Source organism: Apteryx rowi, unplaced genomic scaffold (genome assembly GCF_003343035.1).
Source record: "Apteryx rowi isolate R43461 unplaced genomic scaffold, aptRow1 scaffold_289, whole genome shotgun sequence".
Taxonomy (NCBI): Eukaryota; Metazoa; Chordata; class Aves; order Apterygiformes; family Apterygidae; genus Apteryx; species Apteryx rowi.
In genome coordinates this window covers 522,297-536,651 of record NW_020449296.1, presented here as the reverse complement: position 1 = coordinate 536,651, position 14,355 = coordinate 522,297, and the positions used below count along the sequence as shown (strand labels likewise).

Genomic DNA, 14,355 nt, shown 5'->3' with positions numbered 1-14,355 from the left:
CCAGGCTTTCCTGTTCTTGCACCATGGGTGGAATTCTACTACGTGATTAAGACCTGCTGCGCTACTTCATGTGTGTACACACACAGTAACTGTGTGTCACTGACACCTGGTTTCACTGATATCTAGATTCAAAGCTCAAGCCTTCCATCAATCAGGCACTGAAGATTTCACATCTCTGTACTGCATGGATTAGTCACCAGCCCTCTGCTCTGTCCCGAGCTTGTGGGAGCATGTGAAGCATGCACCAAACCCAAGTCAATCACAATCAGGGCACAGATCCTACCTTGGCAACTGGTGATTTCCTCAGGTTGGCTTTAAGAATAGCCACCCGGGACTTCTCATCAGGCAGGGGGATGTAGATGAGTTGATCCAGACGGCCAGGGCGCAAGATGGCTGGGTCAATGATGTCTGGTCTGTTGGTGGCACCAATGATGAAGACGTTCTTCTTGGTGGACATACCGTCCATCTCTGTCAGAATCTGGTTAATGACACGGTCTGCAGCACCACCACCATCTCCGATATTCCCACCTCGAGCCTTTGCAATGGAGTCCAGCTCATCAAAGAAGAGCACACAAGGGGCTGCTTGGCGGGCCTACAAAAAGCAAACAGGTACAGTTCCTGCATGTTAAGTACCACAAGACAAGAAGTACACTGATTTCTCACTAAGCCTACCCTAAAATCAACGCAGCTCAAAGGAGCACTAGAGCACTGCTGCCTCAGGGACAGCTTGAAGGAGCTGCTCTGGAATAATCTCCTGCCGCACAAACCCTGTGTTAAACTCTTATGAGCAACACACCGAGTTTCTCCAAAGCTGGGAGCATTGTGAACCAAGCAGAAAGGTGGTAACTCCAATGCCTAGAGGGAGAGCCGAAGCCATTTTGCCTGGACCAGAGCTGTCCCTGCAAGATCTAGGGATGTCAGTTGGTTATTTAGGCACTCAAGTATCAGGAATCAAGACAGACTCATCAAATGGAAGGCAGGATCCAGTCACTGACTGCAGCTACCTAATGGGTGGTTATGGGGAAGAGAGCCAGATTCTTCTTCGAGGAGCGCAGCAAAAGGACGAGATGCAACAGGCACAAATTGCTGCAAGGGAAATTTCAGTTAGAAATATAGGGGAAAAAAAAAAAAAAAAATCTTCACAATGAGAAATCTCAAACACTGCTACACAGGCCAAAAGAGGCAGAGGATTCTCCATCCTTAGCAGATGCTCAGAACTAAACTACACAAGGTCTTGAAAAGCCTGATCTAACTTTCAAGTTATCCCTGCTCTGGGCAAACAGTTGAACCAGATAGCCTCTGAAACTCCCTTCCAAATGAATCATCATCTCTCTCATTCTCCCTCCAACTTTGCTCTCACAACATCTTCCCTGGTCATAAGAATGAGAATTCCCAAGCTGATCCATGCAGACACCTCCTGGAACAGGAGGTAACACTACCTAGAGGAAATTGCGCAGTAGGAGTGAACTTCTTCCTAAGCCATGTTTATTGCAGTACAAGAACTTGTAGGACATTTTGAAGCTCTGCAAAAGGTGATGGCTAATGAGGTTTCAAAATAAGTTTTCAGGGATTTGGAGGATATCTACACCATCTTAACATAGCTCCACTGCTAAGGCACTTAAACATTTATCATCCAACAACAATGCAAAGGGTAGCAGGAGAAAACCATTTAAAGAGTTATGTTGCCAAAAAGGATTAATTTCTTAACATCAGAAAAGCAGCAGGCAGTCACAGAATAAGTGGGGAAACACCAGACACAACAAACAAGAACTAGGCCAGTAAGCTAGGCTCAGTAGAGAATAACGTTCTGGGGTATCTGAGCACAAACATAGTACAGGGAGCAGAAGGAGCGCCTACCTTGTCAAAGATCTCGCGCACATTGGCTTCAGACTCGCCAAACCACATGGTAAGCAGCTCCGGCCCCTTGATGGAAATGAAGTTTGCCTGGCATTCATTGGCAATGGCTTTGGCCAGCAGTGTCTTACCACAACCAGGTGGCCCATAGAACAGAACCCCTTTGGATGGAGTCATGCCAAATTTGAGGAACTTGTCTGGGTGCTCCACAGGATACTGAAAGAAAGAAAAAAATCTTGAATTGAGCCAAAACAGACCTGTACCTTGCTCCTACCAGAACAGATGCCTGAGATTTCTGGTGGGTTAAATACAAGATTCTGCCTCTAGGTGCTAGCAGTTTTCAAATGAGTGCTGGTTTGAAAAGCACCACAGGCAAATTGTAGAGCTGCCTTAAACGTCTTATTTACCACCCCTAAAACCAAGCATCATTTTAGGTAGTTTTCTAGCACACTTAACCCCTGCTGTGTGCCTTCACTCTGCCCTGCAGAAGCAAAAGGGAACAATTAATTATCTGATCTATTCAGCTCTGCTCTCCAGAGACAGCCAAGGTGTCTTTGAGGTGGGCACGTATCCCCAGCAACAAGGTCAGAGCTAGGTGATAATTTTAATGCCAGAAAATTAGACTGAATAAGAAAGGAAAAGAGATTCTTTTATTCATAGATAGGGTGTTCCTACAGCATCAACTGAAAGTAAGGGCATATCAAAACCAAACTACCCCAACGCTGGCACTAGCAACTTTACACAAATCATTCTTGACAGTATGTCCCAGCCTCTCCCTTCATGGAAGGCTTCACAAATACTTCTCACCTGTCCCTATGTAACACCGACGGAAAGCCCTTCAGAGGCTCGCTGTGTGAGTACCTGCATTCACTTTCTAGTATATAAATGACCACTTAACAGAATTCTCAGCAGTGTTCCCGCTGATGGCCTCCATGTAAAAGAAGTAGAAGCGCTGCTGTGGCCATCTCTGCACGTAGCAGAAAGTCCGTGAAAGAAGTCAATGTAGATTCAACTGACAAAAGTTGGACGTTGCTTTTCAGCACCCTCCCCTCCCTGTGTTCACTGAGAGGGAACAGCATGGTATTTTCAGTCCATTGCAAGCAAATACCATCAAAGCTCTGCATTTACCCTATTCCCAACTCAAACAGGAATCTGAAAAGGTTCTTCTTCTTTTTTTTTTTTTTTTTTTTTTTTTTTTTTTTTATTATTATTATTATTATAGCTAACTGGGCAAAGATCTGTCAAAAGCTCTTACCTGTACAAGCTCCTGGAGTTCTCTCTTTACATCTTCTAGGCCACCAATATCTTCCCAGGTAACTTGTGGCACCTCCACCACAGTCTCCCGAAGAGCGGAAGGATTGCTCTGGCTTAGAGCCCACTACCATTAGAAAAGAAGGCATTATATGAATTCTAACATGCTATGTTCACGTGTTCCAGATAAGCAATTAGGCATTGCACCTAAAAGAAAGAAGGGCACTCCTTCATTACCCTGAAGTCATCCATGGTCACAGCCAGAGAGTTCATCACTTCAGCGTCGATGGTTTCATCTTCTAGGTCTATGAGATCCATCTTCTTTCTGATAGCCTGAAGAGCAGCTTCTGAGCAAAGAGCAGCCAAGTCAGCACCAACATGGCCATGGGTCTCATTTGCCACCTGAAAGCAGAGCATCAGCTATGACTCACAGGGATACAAGTAAGCACCCTGCAAGGGCAACACATGCTCTGGTCACTCACTCAGAGGTACAATAAACTCTGGAGGACTGGAGAACTTCATTCAGGACAGAGATGATGGGAACCATCCAGTTTACATGTGCTCCAGTCCCACCATAATGTGCATCTAACTCCGTAGCTTGTTTCAGGCTTGCTTTTTATTTATGAGAATGCAAGCAAACAAACCCAGGAAGACAGTGCCAAGGTACTTCCAGACTGGACAGATGTTTGTTTCACACAGTCATGCCATTATAACTAGTGTGTGAGGACTTGGTCACTTGGAAACTGGTTAAAGGAAGCCCAGAGATCACATATTCACCCAGTTTCATGCCCTCCTAAGTGAACTGCTACATTTACACGATCAAAGCATAATGACTCTTCTACTACAAAACACAGCATTAGGAGCTTCTATCTGCAAAGACAAGCTTTCCCAATAGCACGCTACTCACCTGCTCCAGATCCACATCATCAGCCAGTTTCATATTTTTTGTGTGGATCTGCAGGATCTCCAGGCGCCCAGTGGCATCCGGAATACCAATATCTACCTCTCTGTCAAAACGACCTGGGGAGCACAAAACACACGTTAAGCTGCTGACTCTGACCTAAAGGGGCTGCAGTCGCTATCTTCCTCTGACTGAACAAGATGATGACAAGCCACAGACATGTTCAGTTCCAGAAAATGACAGAGTTTTGAGCTTCTCTGCAGCACATATCAGCAAAATAGCAAAGTCAGATCAGAGAAGGAAGAAAGGATTAAGCCATTTAGGGAAACTGAGACTACTGTTTTAACTAGAGTTCAAGATTACAGAACACAGAGTTACTGGTTCAGTAATTTTTTTCAAGTCTCACTTATGGGAAAATTAGCTTCCCATAACCAACATACCATGAGACATTTTTGTTCATCTCTACTTTTTTATCCTCAGCAGAAGAAGTGTCTGCAAATACTGAGACACAGATTTTTCAAAACTTTATACAGTACTCATCACAGCAGTACCGAAGTGGTGAAAAGCACAAACAGCCCCAATAATTGGGGAGAGGGAAGGAAACCTATGTGTTACTGCAATATTACTTAGGGTACACACACACCTACCATTTGTCTCCAGCCATAGCCGTGTGTTCAAATGGTCAAATGGCTAGTTATACATTTAAGAGGTTACTCTCTTCTGCAAGCTTGGCCGATTTGCTATTTTAGTATTTATACACTGCTCAGATATTTGCTCTCATTGTGAAGTTTTGAGAACGTGGATCTCAAATTACTGTATTTCTCAGCAATAAAAGTATGAGAAGTCAGACACTTCAGAGCCTACCGCGACTTGAGGCATAAACACCCTTTAAGTAGCCATTTACTCCTTCAGCGTGTCTTGAAACAGCCTCACCTAACAGAGGCTAACACACCATTTGATGTCGAAGTATTTTGCTATTTCTACAAGTATTAACCTAATAAAGCACAGAAAATGACACTAAAGGCTGGAAGTCTAGAAATAGACTCCTAACAAACAGTTGGAGAGACAAGTCAATAGTTTACGAAACATACAGAAGCTGTTTAATGTTAATTTCTGCTCAATCTTTTCAAGGCCCCCCAAGCATAACCTTAAGAAAGCATCAGATACGCAGGAAAGATGGCAATCCTGGTTACCAAATCGCCTGAGTGCTGGGTCAATGCTGTTAGGTCTGTTGGTAGCTGCCATAACAATCACATGTGCCCTCTGTTTCAGTCCATCCATAAGAGTCAACAGCTGAGACACTATGCGACGTTCCACCTCTCCATGTGTCTGTGGAGGGAGAAAGCAACTGTAAGGCTAACGGCTCTACAGCATGGCACAACGGCTAGTACTGCACCACAGCAGATGGATATTACAACCACAAGCTATTATGAAACCTCCTGAACTATATCACTCCAGGTGCTGAATTTTATGAAACCTCCTGAACTATATCACTCCAGGTGCTGAATTTTCCGAAGTCTGACTAAACTGTTAAATTAAATGCTGCTTTATCCTTATGCTTGAATGCTGAGGTTCACGTCAGCCACTACCAAAAAGGATCTAAGGACCCAGCGCTTTCTTTACCTTCTCTCTCTTTGGAGCAATTGCATCCAGTTCATCAATGAAGATGATGGCAGGAGCGTTCTTTTCTGCTTCTTCAAAGGCTTTCCTCAGGTTGCTCTCAGACTCACCAGCCAGCTTGCTCATGATCTCAGGACCTGCAAAATACAGCATGAATTCAGCATGCAGCTAATTTTTTTGGAACAAAGATCACATGGGATTGTCTATATCTTGAGCCAAAGCAAACACTAACAACCAAATTCTCACTAAATTGGCATCTGTACAGGTAAGAACAGCATGCAGCACTACTTGCTACCATTATTCTGGTGTTTTGAGTTTATTCTATCAGAATGCAGCGCTAGTCAATGAGCTACCTTTAGCTGCCTCTTTCCTTACCCTATTTCACACTTGGTGAGCTTCTCTGCAATGTGCCACCACACCACACCACACTTAATGCAGCCTTACAGATTTATTCTGTTTAGGTTTTTCCATCATGATGATTGGAGTGATAATGAGGAAAAAGTGTTCTTCTAAAAGATCCAAGAAAAAGCAATCTGACCCTCAGGAGAGCACAGCTGGCAGCTGACTGAAGTCAGCTAGCTGCAGAGCCACTGGTGCAGGCAGGTCCCGAGAGTGCTACATTAAAAGTAACTCACCAATTCAAACCAGTTCTATCCTACAACACTGCCTGAGGCTCCAGGTTTGGGACTAGCAGATAAAGAATATATCACTAGTTCTGACATCATTATTTTTATTATACAACAGAAGCACAAGTCTCTAAAGAAAAGGCTGGCTCATTAACATACAGTGGTCCCTTCTGCACACTTAGGAAGCATATTACAAGGGCTACATATGCTTAAAAACAGCCCACTTACACCCTGTATCTTGAGATCACCCATACACTGTGCTGTACACTCCTCTGCTTTCACCCTAACAGGTCTATGTAATTGAAATTAGAGGTCTATGTAACTGAAATTAGAAAGAAAGCTGCAGTCATGACATACATACATTCAGTCATTCTATCGCTGATGGCAAAATGGTACAGAAAAGCAGTGAGGAAAATTCAGAATCTAGTCCTTACTGGCCATAAACCAGTGCCTACCTTATCTGCTACAAGGGTGAGTGTGACCAAGTACAAGGTTCTGTCACTTGCAACTAGCCCCAAGGCACTCGTTACAGCTTTGAGGGAAGTTCCTCCCAATTAACATTATGGGAAGCAAAACAGCTCCTGTGCTTTATTTGAGGGAAAGAAAATCCAGTACAAGCCATCTTATTTTCTGAATGAAACATGCTGGCAGTGACAGAAAAGTGTTCTGCACCCATATACATAGAATAATCTCAGCACTTCAGTCCTAACTCTGCCCCCACCGACATAGACAAACACCCAGGTGGACAGACTCCAGGCCAGTGCATTATAAAGCTGTCTTCCAACCATTTTGCTACAAAACAATCAAGCTTAAGGAAAGTGCTGCTACAGACACTTCCACAAGAATGACCTCTAAGCGTCTCCAGAACCACACAGCAGAGGTAAGGAAGGATCTCAGGGAGACAACATGTCTCTAAAGGGCCTTATCAATACTATTTGTTATCATGAGCTAGATGAATAAGCCCTAAGCAGATTTGGGGCCAAAGCAGCCACAAAACTTACCATTGATCAGGAAGAAGAAAGCCCCAGTTTCGTTGGCCACCGCTCGGGCAATCAGTGTTTTACCAGTGCCAGGAGGACCATACAGCAGAATTCCACGGGGAGGCTGAGGACAAAGCCGAAGGATTCAGATGGTGAGTTAATATCTGAATGCTTAAGTAGCTTCACAGTGAAAATGTAGAGTGTTTGATAAAGCCAACCCAAAATTCTGATGCAAGCTCAGGCAACAGCTGCCATCCTAGCATTACTATCAACATCCTTACTAGTTTGCATGACACAGAAACAAGAACCTTGCCAACAACTGATAGTGCTGATTCAAAGCATCACTCTGCTTCACAAATTTCTAGTACTTTATTGTGTCTAAAACATCTAACACAATACCTTCTTAACATCAGCAAGAAAAAAAAGGGGGGGGGGGGGAAAATCACAGGTTATTTATTCCTATCCCCCCCAATACCTCATAATCCTCCTACATCAAGAGTCCTCAGCAAAGGCAAGATGACTCATTCACACAGTGCACACCGGATACCTTACCTTTACTCCTATTGCCTTGAAGAGTGCAGGGTGTCGGAGTGGAAGTTCCACCATCTCTTTGATTTGAGCCAGCTGCTTCCGGCAGCCACCAATGTCATCATAGCCCACTTCATTCAGTGACTCTTCCTCATCCTACCAGGAAGGAAACATATTAAACATTTGAGGGAAACAACAACAGTTCAATCCCTCCCAGTATACAGAACCCAGGAATCTCTAGAGAGTAGCGCAGAATCCTAAAGTGCTGGCTTATAAAGGGGACAAGCCACAAGTTTTGCTCGTCACCATTTCTTTGTTACTCTGGGATTCCTATTTTCAAGTCTTCCTGCGGTAATTGGCAACTCTTAGTTCTGTCTTCCCAGACATACAATGGGGACTACCTGAACGCACCTAGCCCCCAAGGCTTTTACACGAATAAATTAAGCCCACCCTCCTGAACGATGGTCTCTGCTGACAGGTTCGTTCCCCAGAGATATTAGTCCAAGCCAAGGTGTGCGACCTTCTAACATTGCTAACAAAGATAAAAATGGACAATGAAGCTCCGTAAAAAATATCAGTTATGGTTTAAGGAATAAGTGTATTTCAGTCTAACTACTCAAATTATCCTAGCTACCATACAGTTCTCATACGTGGTGTTTTCTTTAGGAATTGACTTGAATACAGTAGCTAAGATGAAGATCCAGACATGCAGATAAGACCAACTGTAACTAATGCTTCCAAAATAGCTCTACAACACCCATTCGTTTCACAGCTGTGCAAATCTCTACTGGCCTTTGTTATCGGCAACATTAGGCCACACTAAAATCATAAAATCACCTAAGCTGCAGGGACCTCAGGGGGCCTCAGTCCAAACCCTACAAACCTGGAACTGCCTGGCCCAATCAAGGCTGAAGGTTTCCAAAAGTGGACATTCCTACTCTCTCAAGACCCTGCTTCAGGGTTTGACTACCCTTACGCAGAAATATTTTTCCCTTATATCTAATGGGAATTTCCCTTGGTCCCACTTGTGCCTTTGCTCTCATTCTGCCCCGGGCACCTCCAAGAAGATCCTAGCCCCAGCTTCTCTACACTTTCCTATCAGGCAGTTGCCAACACCAGTAAGACTCCCTTCACCTTCCCTTTTCCAGGATGCACAGTTCCACTGCTCTCAGCCTCTCCTCATCCATCCCAACCTCTGGCCCCTCATCATCTCAGGGACTTCAGCTGAACTTGCCCCCATCTGTGTCCGCGTTGTCCTGTGGAGTCCAAGCTGGACTCATGTGGAGCCCAGATACAGTCTCATAAATGTCAAAGAGATGCGAACTTTCTAGAAGGCAGGTAGCTTCAAACTGCCACTCACTCCGATACAGATAGTAAAAAAGCACTTGCTTTATGAAGTACCCAACCAACTTAGCTCATATCTCTGAAGTTTCCTACTCTATAAAAGTAAGGTGGCCAAGACCTGACAGACAAGCCACTTGGGCTGCCTTAAACTTGGGATGCTCAAAGCTAGATACTTTAAGAGGCTGAAAAAAATTCAACCTTTTAAAGATCTCAAGTTTCTCATTGAAAAAGCTTTTTTTCCTGAAGGAATGAAATTTAGCAACACCATAAGCCCTTCCTGCTATGGCTCAAGGGAACTTCTGAATTAAAAGATACATCCAAGTCCATCATCAGCTATCTCAAAGCTGATGCCATGGTTTGGTCATAGCAGGTTTTGCATCACCTCAGAAAACCTAAGCATTAATATCTCAGCATCTGAGGAAGGACACAGGAAGCACACTTCTCTGCCTAACTTCAGCAGCTTGTATCCTGAAACTGAAGGTTTCTAACCATTGCATTCAATAAACAAAATGCCAAACCAGGAATTGCAAACACTGCTCTCCAGGGCTATCACAGAAACAGTTTTTTTGGGATGCAGTGGATTCAGTGGAGAGCTGCATGGCAGGATTCTGCTCACCTCTCGTTTGATGGGCTCTCCTTCACAATGGATCACTGTGTCCGGAGCCACTATGCAGTAAGGACTTGGATCTGTCTCCACCACTTTGAACTCCACTGCACGCATCCCTCCACGCACCAGGAAGATGTCACCTGTAAAATCCCACATTTCAGTAGCCTGCTGCAACTGACATTTGCAAAATGTCAACCCTTGTACTACCAGCAGTCTCAGAAAAGGAAGAAGTAGGTTACGCAAGCGTACGCTGCTGGTGTTTTACCACTAGTCTGTGCTTTATATTCAAGAGCTGCATGCACCATGACTACCAGAGCACCGTTTGGCTCTGTAATGGTTGAAGTTCTCAAATTTCATCCAGAACAAAACAAACAGGAGAGAAGAATTCTCTGCCTTGATACCAAACACTGTCAAAGGCAAGGAATCAAGTCTATTTTCCATTCTTTTTCAATTTAACAGTTTTGCAACTTGTTTTATTTTTTTAAAGGAAAGAAAAACTTCCTAAAAATAATGCGGATACAGCTTAAGAAATTGTTTTGCAATTTGAGTTTGATTCATCTTCCTGGTCACAGACTGACATGCAAGCAGCCCCAATGAAAGAGGCTAAGTATATGGCCCGAGACTAAGGTGCTAACTGCTCTATTTTCCCTGCCTCCTTTAATAACTGGCTACTGATTTAAAAGAGAGCTGCCTGCTTCCATTGTGCAGCAGAGGGGCAGTAGAACATGCAATCACCAATGAAAGTCACAAGTGAGCCTGGAGAAATCAAAGCCAGACTGAAATAGTGAGCTGCCATTACCAACAAAAGATTGTTCGAAAAGTTTGCAGAAGAACAGCAGACTTCACCCCCAAAATATGAGGTTACCTCAATAAAATCCTAAACCATCTCATGTGGATTCCCAGTGCCCTATGCTAACGGGCAGTAACTGCCGACTGTCTCCCTTGAGAGAAGGTCACTCTAACCACTATCTGTCTATTGTTTTTGTTATTATTGTACCAAAGAAATGACTTCCAGGCAGCTGTTCCGGCCTGCATGAAGCCATGCAAAGGGAAGTGCAGCCTTGGATGTCCTTAACCTTCTGTTTACTGCACTCTGTGACTCCTGGCTATATTGGACTAAAGAAGCTTGATAACAAAGTATAAGCATAAGCTGAAATTAGGACCTATTTCTTCCAGTAGAAGTGCTACAAGCACAACTAAAAAGTGCACCTGGCTTTTCTACACATTCTCCCAGTTATTAATTATGTTGAAGAAGTGAATTTAGTCAGGGGGCCAGCTGGTATATCTGACCAACTGACTAGTACACAGGCAAACACCCAATCCCATGAAGTGATATCAACTTAGCTTAACAAGATTTTATCCTGCATTCTATCTGAGCTTTTTATGACACTCTCCCATCCTATGTAGCAAAAACAGCCAAAGGAGTAAAAAAATCCAGGAGAGCCATCAGGCTGCTGTGCCAGCAGCAGATATCACTCTTTTTTCTGAAGGCCAGGAGAAATTAAATCAGCACCAGCAAAATCTTGTTCTACAGATATCAATGTAACGCTATGCAGAGATCTGCGCATGTCTCTGGAGCTTCTCTTTAATCAGTCTTAGGACTAGATCACAACCATTGTCACCAGCACTTCAATAACAGGTGCTATTACCTTTCCTGATGGGTCTGTATGCTTCCAAGAAGTACGGTTTGAGGTAGACCTCAAACAGATTTCCTGTAATGCCTTCTACTGTGTCATCAATTGGCAGCACATGGATACGTTTGCCATACTTCACATCTGGGCAAGGCTGGATGCTGTAACAGAAGAAAACTCCAGTTAGCTACATCATCCTGGTCTTGCACCTCAGCTGGGAAAGACATGTGATATCTCTTCCCAAACCAGTACGAATACCAATAAGGACTCTCCAAAGCCTTGGTAAGACTTCCTGCCTGCTTAAGAACATCTCAGCACTGACAAGGTAATAAGCATCCCTGTAGGAGAACTAGTCTTCACACTGCACGCTTTCTTCATTCCTCTCAGCACTCCCCAAGACTGCTGGGGAGATTCATACTCTTCTTCCTACATCCTGCTCTTCTGCAGCCTCCCTCTCCCCACCAAGACAAAAGTTTGCAAGTTTACTAACGCATCCTAAACAGCTTAATGCATCTTGAACAGCTGGGAGAGTCACCAGCTACCTTTTATTTCTACAAGGAGCTACTGTTGGACCAATTGCAAGGGAAAGGGAGCTGGGAGAAATTCTTTTTTTCTTCATCTCTCTCTTCTAGAATAGACCCCCTGTTGCTCATAACCCTGCTTCCGAGGAAAGGCTTTCAGTACCAATCATTGGTAAGCAGCTTGCAGTCAGATATCTGTCAATCTCACTTTGCAGAGGCTTCCCTTCCCCCTTTTCTACTAAAAAGCACTTCAGTTATTATATTACAGTGTAGGCCAACAGATTACTGTAGCAATAGCTCAAAGTAGCAAACTGCTGCAGGGAGGCAGAAAGCTCAAACCAGCTTTGCCAGCTAAAAAAGCCTACACAGAACTAAGAGTGCTGCTTTACATACATTATTTTGTTAGACACTCCTAATAGAGTCTTTTACCACATGCTCTCCAGAGAAGATACAGTGGAAGAGTATAGGAAAAGACAGACCGCCCCAGAAGGAAAACAGTTGAGAAATCACAAGCAGAAAGTGATTAAAGCATGAACCTGCGTTTTGGCAGAGGCCAAGCCATGGAAATAAATACAGTAATTAATTAAATATCAGCAAGAAAAACCTTGAGGGCAAGGAGGTACGAAAGATATCTGACCCTTTTAATACAGTTAAGAAAATTGGTAACACATCTGGAAGGCTCAGAACCACTACAGACACAGTCCCAGCCGAGAAGGGGAACAGGAGCTGAATTGTCACACTAGAAATGACTCCAATGGTAACCAGTTCACATCGTTTAAAGTAAGAATTCACCTTTATTTTAAACCACAAATATAGCCAGCCTGGCTCAAAGCACTGTTCTGTTCCAACTACACTAATGTTTTAAACTGGCATCTTCTAGTAGTAGAGAGAGTGGTGGAACAGCCTCGTTCCTCTGCTCCATAAAGTTCATATGAAACACATTTTGCATTTAAAAATTATGCCTGATCTCACCCTAGGAAGTCTAGTGCCAGAAACCGGGTGCCAATTTTCCCAAAACACATAGGAGATTCCAGATTAGTAAGATGCTCAGGAGGAAGAGCCTTCTGCAAATCAGAATTTCTGTGTTTAAGAAATGCTCATGAGTCCATCCCCCCCGCATCACAGAACGTAACCTGTCTCCCATAAATCAATGGGAATGTTCTCCAAGATGTGGGTTTCAGTGCTTCCCCACTACTTTCTGCAAGGGTTGCACAACTAAATTCCTGCAACGCTTTTGAAAGCATTACTAACTTTAAATTATTTTTCTAACAAAAATTGGAATATACAGATTCTTTGGGGATTTTCTTGCCTTGCTATTTGACTGCTACCTGTTTTTGTCACTCATTTCCAGCAAGTTTTAACTTCCGCTTGTCACAGGGCAGTTCAGTGCTTGAACTAAAGGCATTATAAGATCAATTACAATACTGCTTAATGCTTTTCACGTTTTCTGTTTTAGCACACAAGAAAATTTGTGAGTTCATCTGACAATGTAAACTTGGGAAGAAGAATGTGCCAATGGTGGGATAATTAAACTACTCGATTTAGTGACAGGACCTGGGCTTGTGAAAGTGCAGAAGAGACTTCAAGAATGATTAGTATCATTTTTTAGTATTAATCTAATTACGTATATGTGCAACACATGCAAAAGTAAACTGCATTGAAATCCTTGATATAAGACACGCACATGAAAACATCTCTGGAAGACATAGGATTATTTCCTGCAGACTCTGCCTCTTACTGACTGAATCAATTCAGAGCCCATACGCAAATGATTTAGGCAACCCAGGGATATGCAACAGTTAGCAAACTCATCTTCACCTGATCACATCACCCAGGCGCACTCTCAGGTTGTTGCGAACAACCCTATTCATGCGAATCTTCTCATCTGAGCAGGTATCATCTGACAGGACAATGCAAACTGCTTCTCTCCTCTTCTTTCCTTTTAGCAGAACAGTGTCTCCTCTGAACAGTTGCAATTCATCCATTTTCGCCTGTAAACAATAACAACATTAGCACAAGCTTTTGACAAAGCAACAATTCAAGTATTTGAAGGAGAGCTACTTGATTTTGGAGAATGACATCTTGAAAGTGATATACTAAATCCACAAAGACCGAGGATCCTACTACACTGGACAAGAGCAAGTCCTGAAGCCAGAATAAAGTCTCAAGCTTGACTAAACACTAAAAGTTCAGAATTAAAGCATGTTTTACCACGAAAGAGCACTGGAAAACAAGATGACCCATCTCCCTCACTTGTAACTGCTGTAGCTTCTTATACAAAATACTCAGATTCATGCAGCAAAGTTATGTTCCAAGGTAACGTGCAGCAGCAGCTTGCATGTTAGCCACATTTAAGGCTTTGCTTCTATAGATGACGCACCTGGGACAGCGACACAACACTGTTGTCTTCATTGATGGCTTCATCAACAATTAACCGATTGGGCCTGTTCTTCTGCTTCAGAATGGCAGTCGATAAGTCATCTGCTTTAGAA

At 43.4% G+C, this 14,355-nt stretch overlaps 1 protein-coding gene across 1 annotated transcript in view; it reads right to left on the bottom strand.

The window, feature by feature from the left end:
* Nucleotides 1–14,355, bottom strand: part of VCP (valosin containing protein) — a 16,818-nt gene extending 2,463 nt beyond the window's left edge. The window contains exons 1-13 of the mRNA XM_026069182.1: nt 14,244–14,355; nt 13,682–13,854; nt 11,361–11,503; nt 9,721–9,851; nt 7,785–7,916; nt 7,254–7,356; nt 5,630–5,763; nt 5,200–5,335; nt 4,013–4,125; nt 3,343–3,507; nt 3,110–3,232; nt 1,858–2,070; nt 284–592 (exon numbers count right to left, since the gene is read on the bottom strand). Of these exons, the coding sequence (XP_025924967.1) occupies nt 284–592; nt 1,858–2,070; nt 3,110–3,232; nt 3,343–3,507; nt 4,013–4,125; nt 5,200–5,335; nt 5,630–5,763; nt 7,254–7,356; nt 7,785–7,916; nt 9,721–9,851; nt 11,361–11,503; nt 13,682–13,848 (1,869 nt within the window). The 5' untranslated portion in view covers nt 13,849–13,854; nt 14,244–14,355. The remainder of the gene's footprint in view (nt 1–283; nt 593–1,857; nt 2,071–3,109; nt 3,233–3,342; nt 3,508–4,012; nt 4,126–5,199; nt 5,336–5,629; nt 5,764–7,253; nt 7,357–7,784; nt 7,917–9,720; nt 9,852–11,360; nt 11,504–13,681; nt 13,855–14,243) is intronic.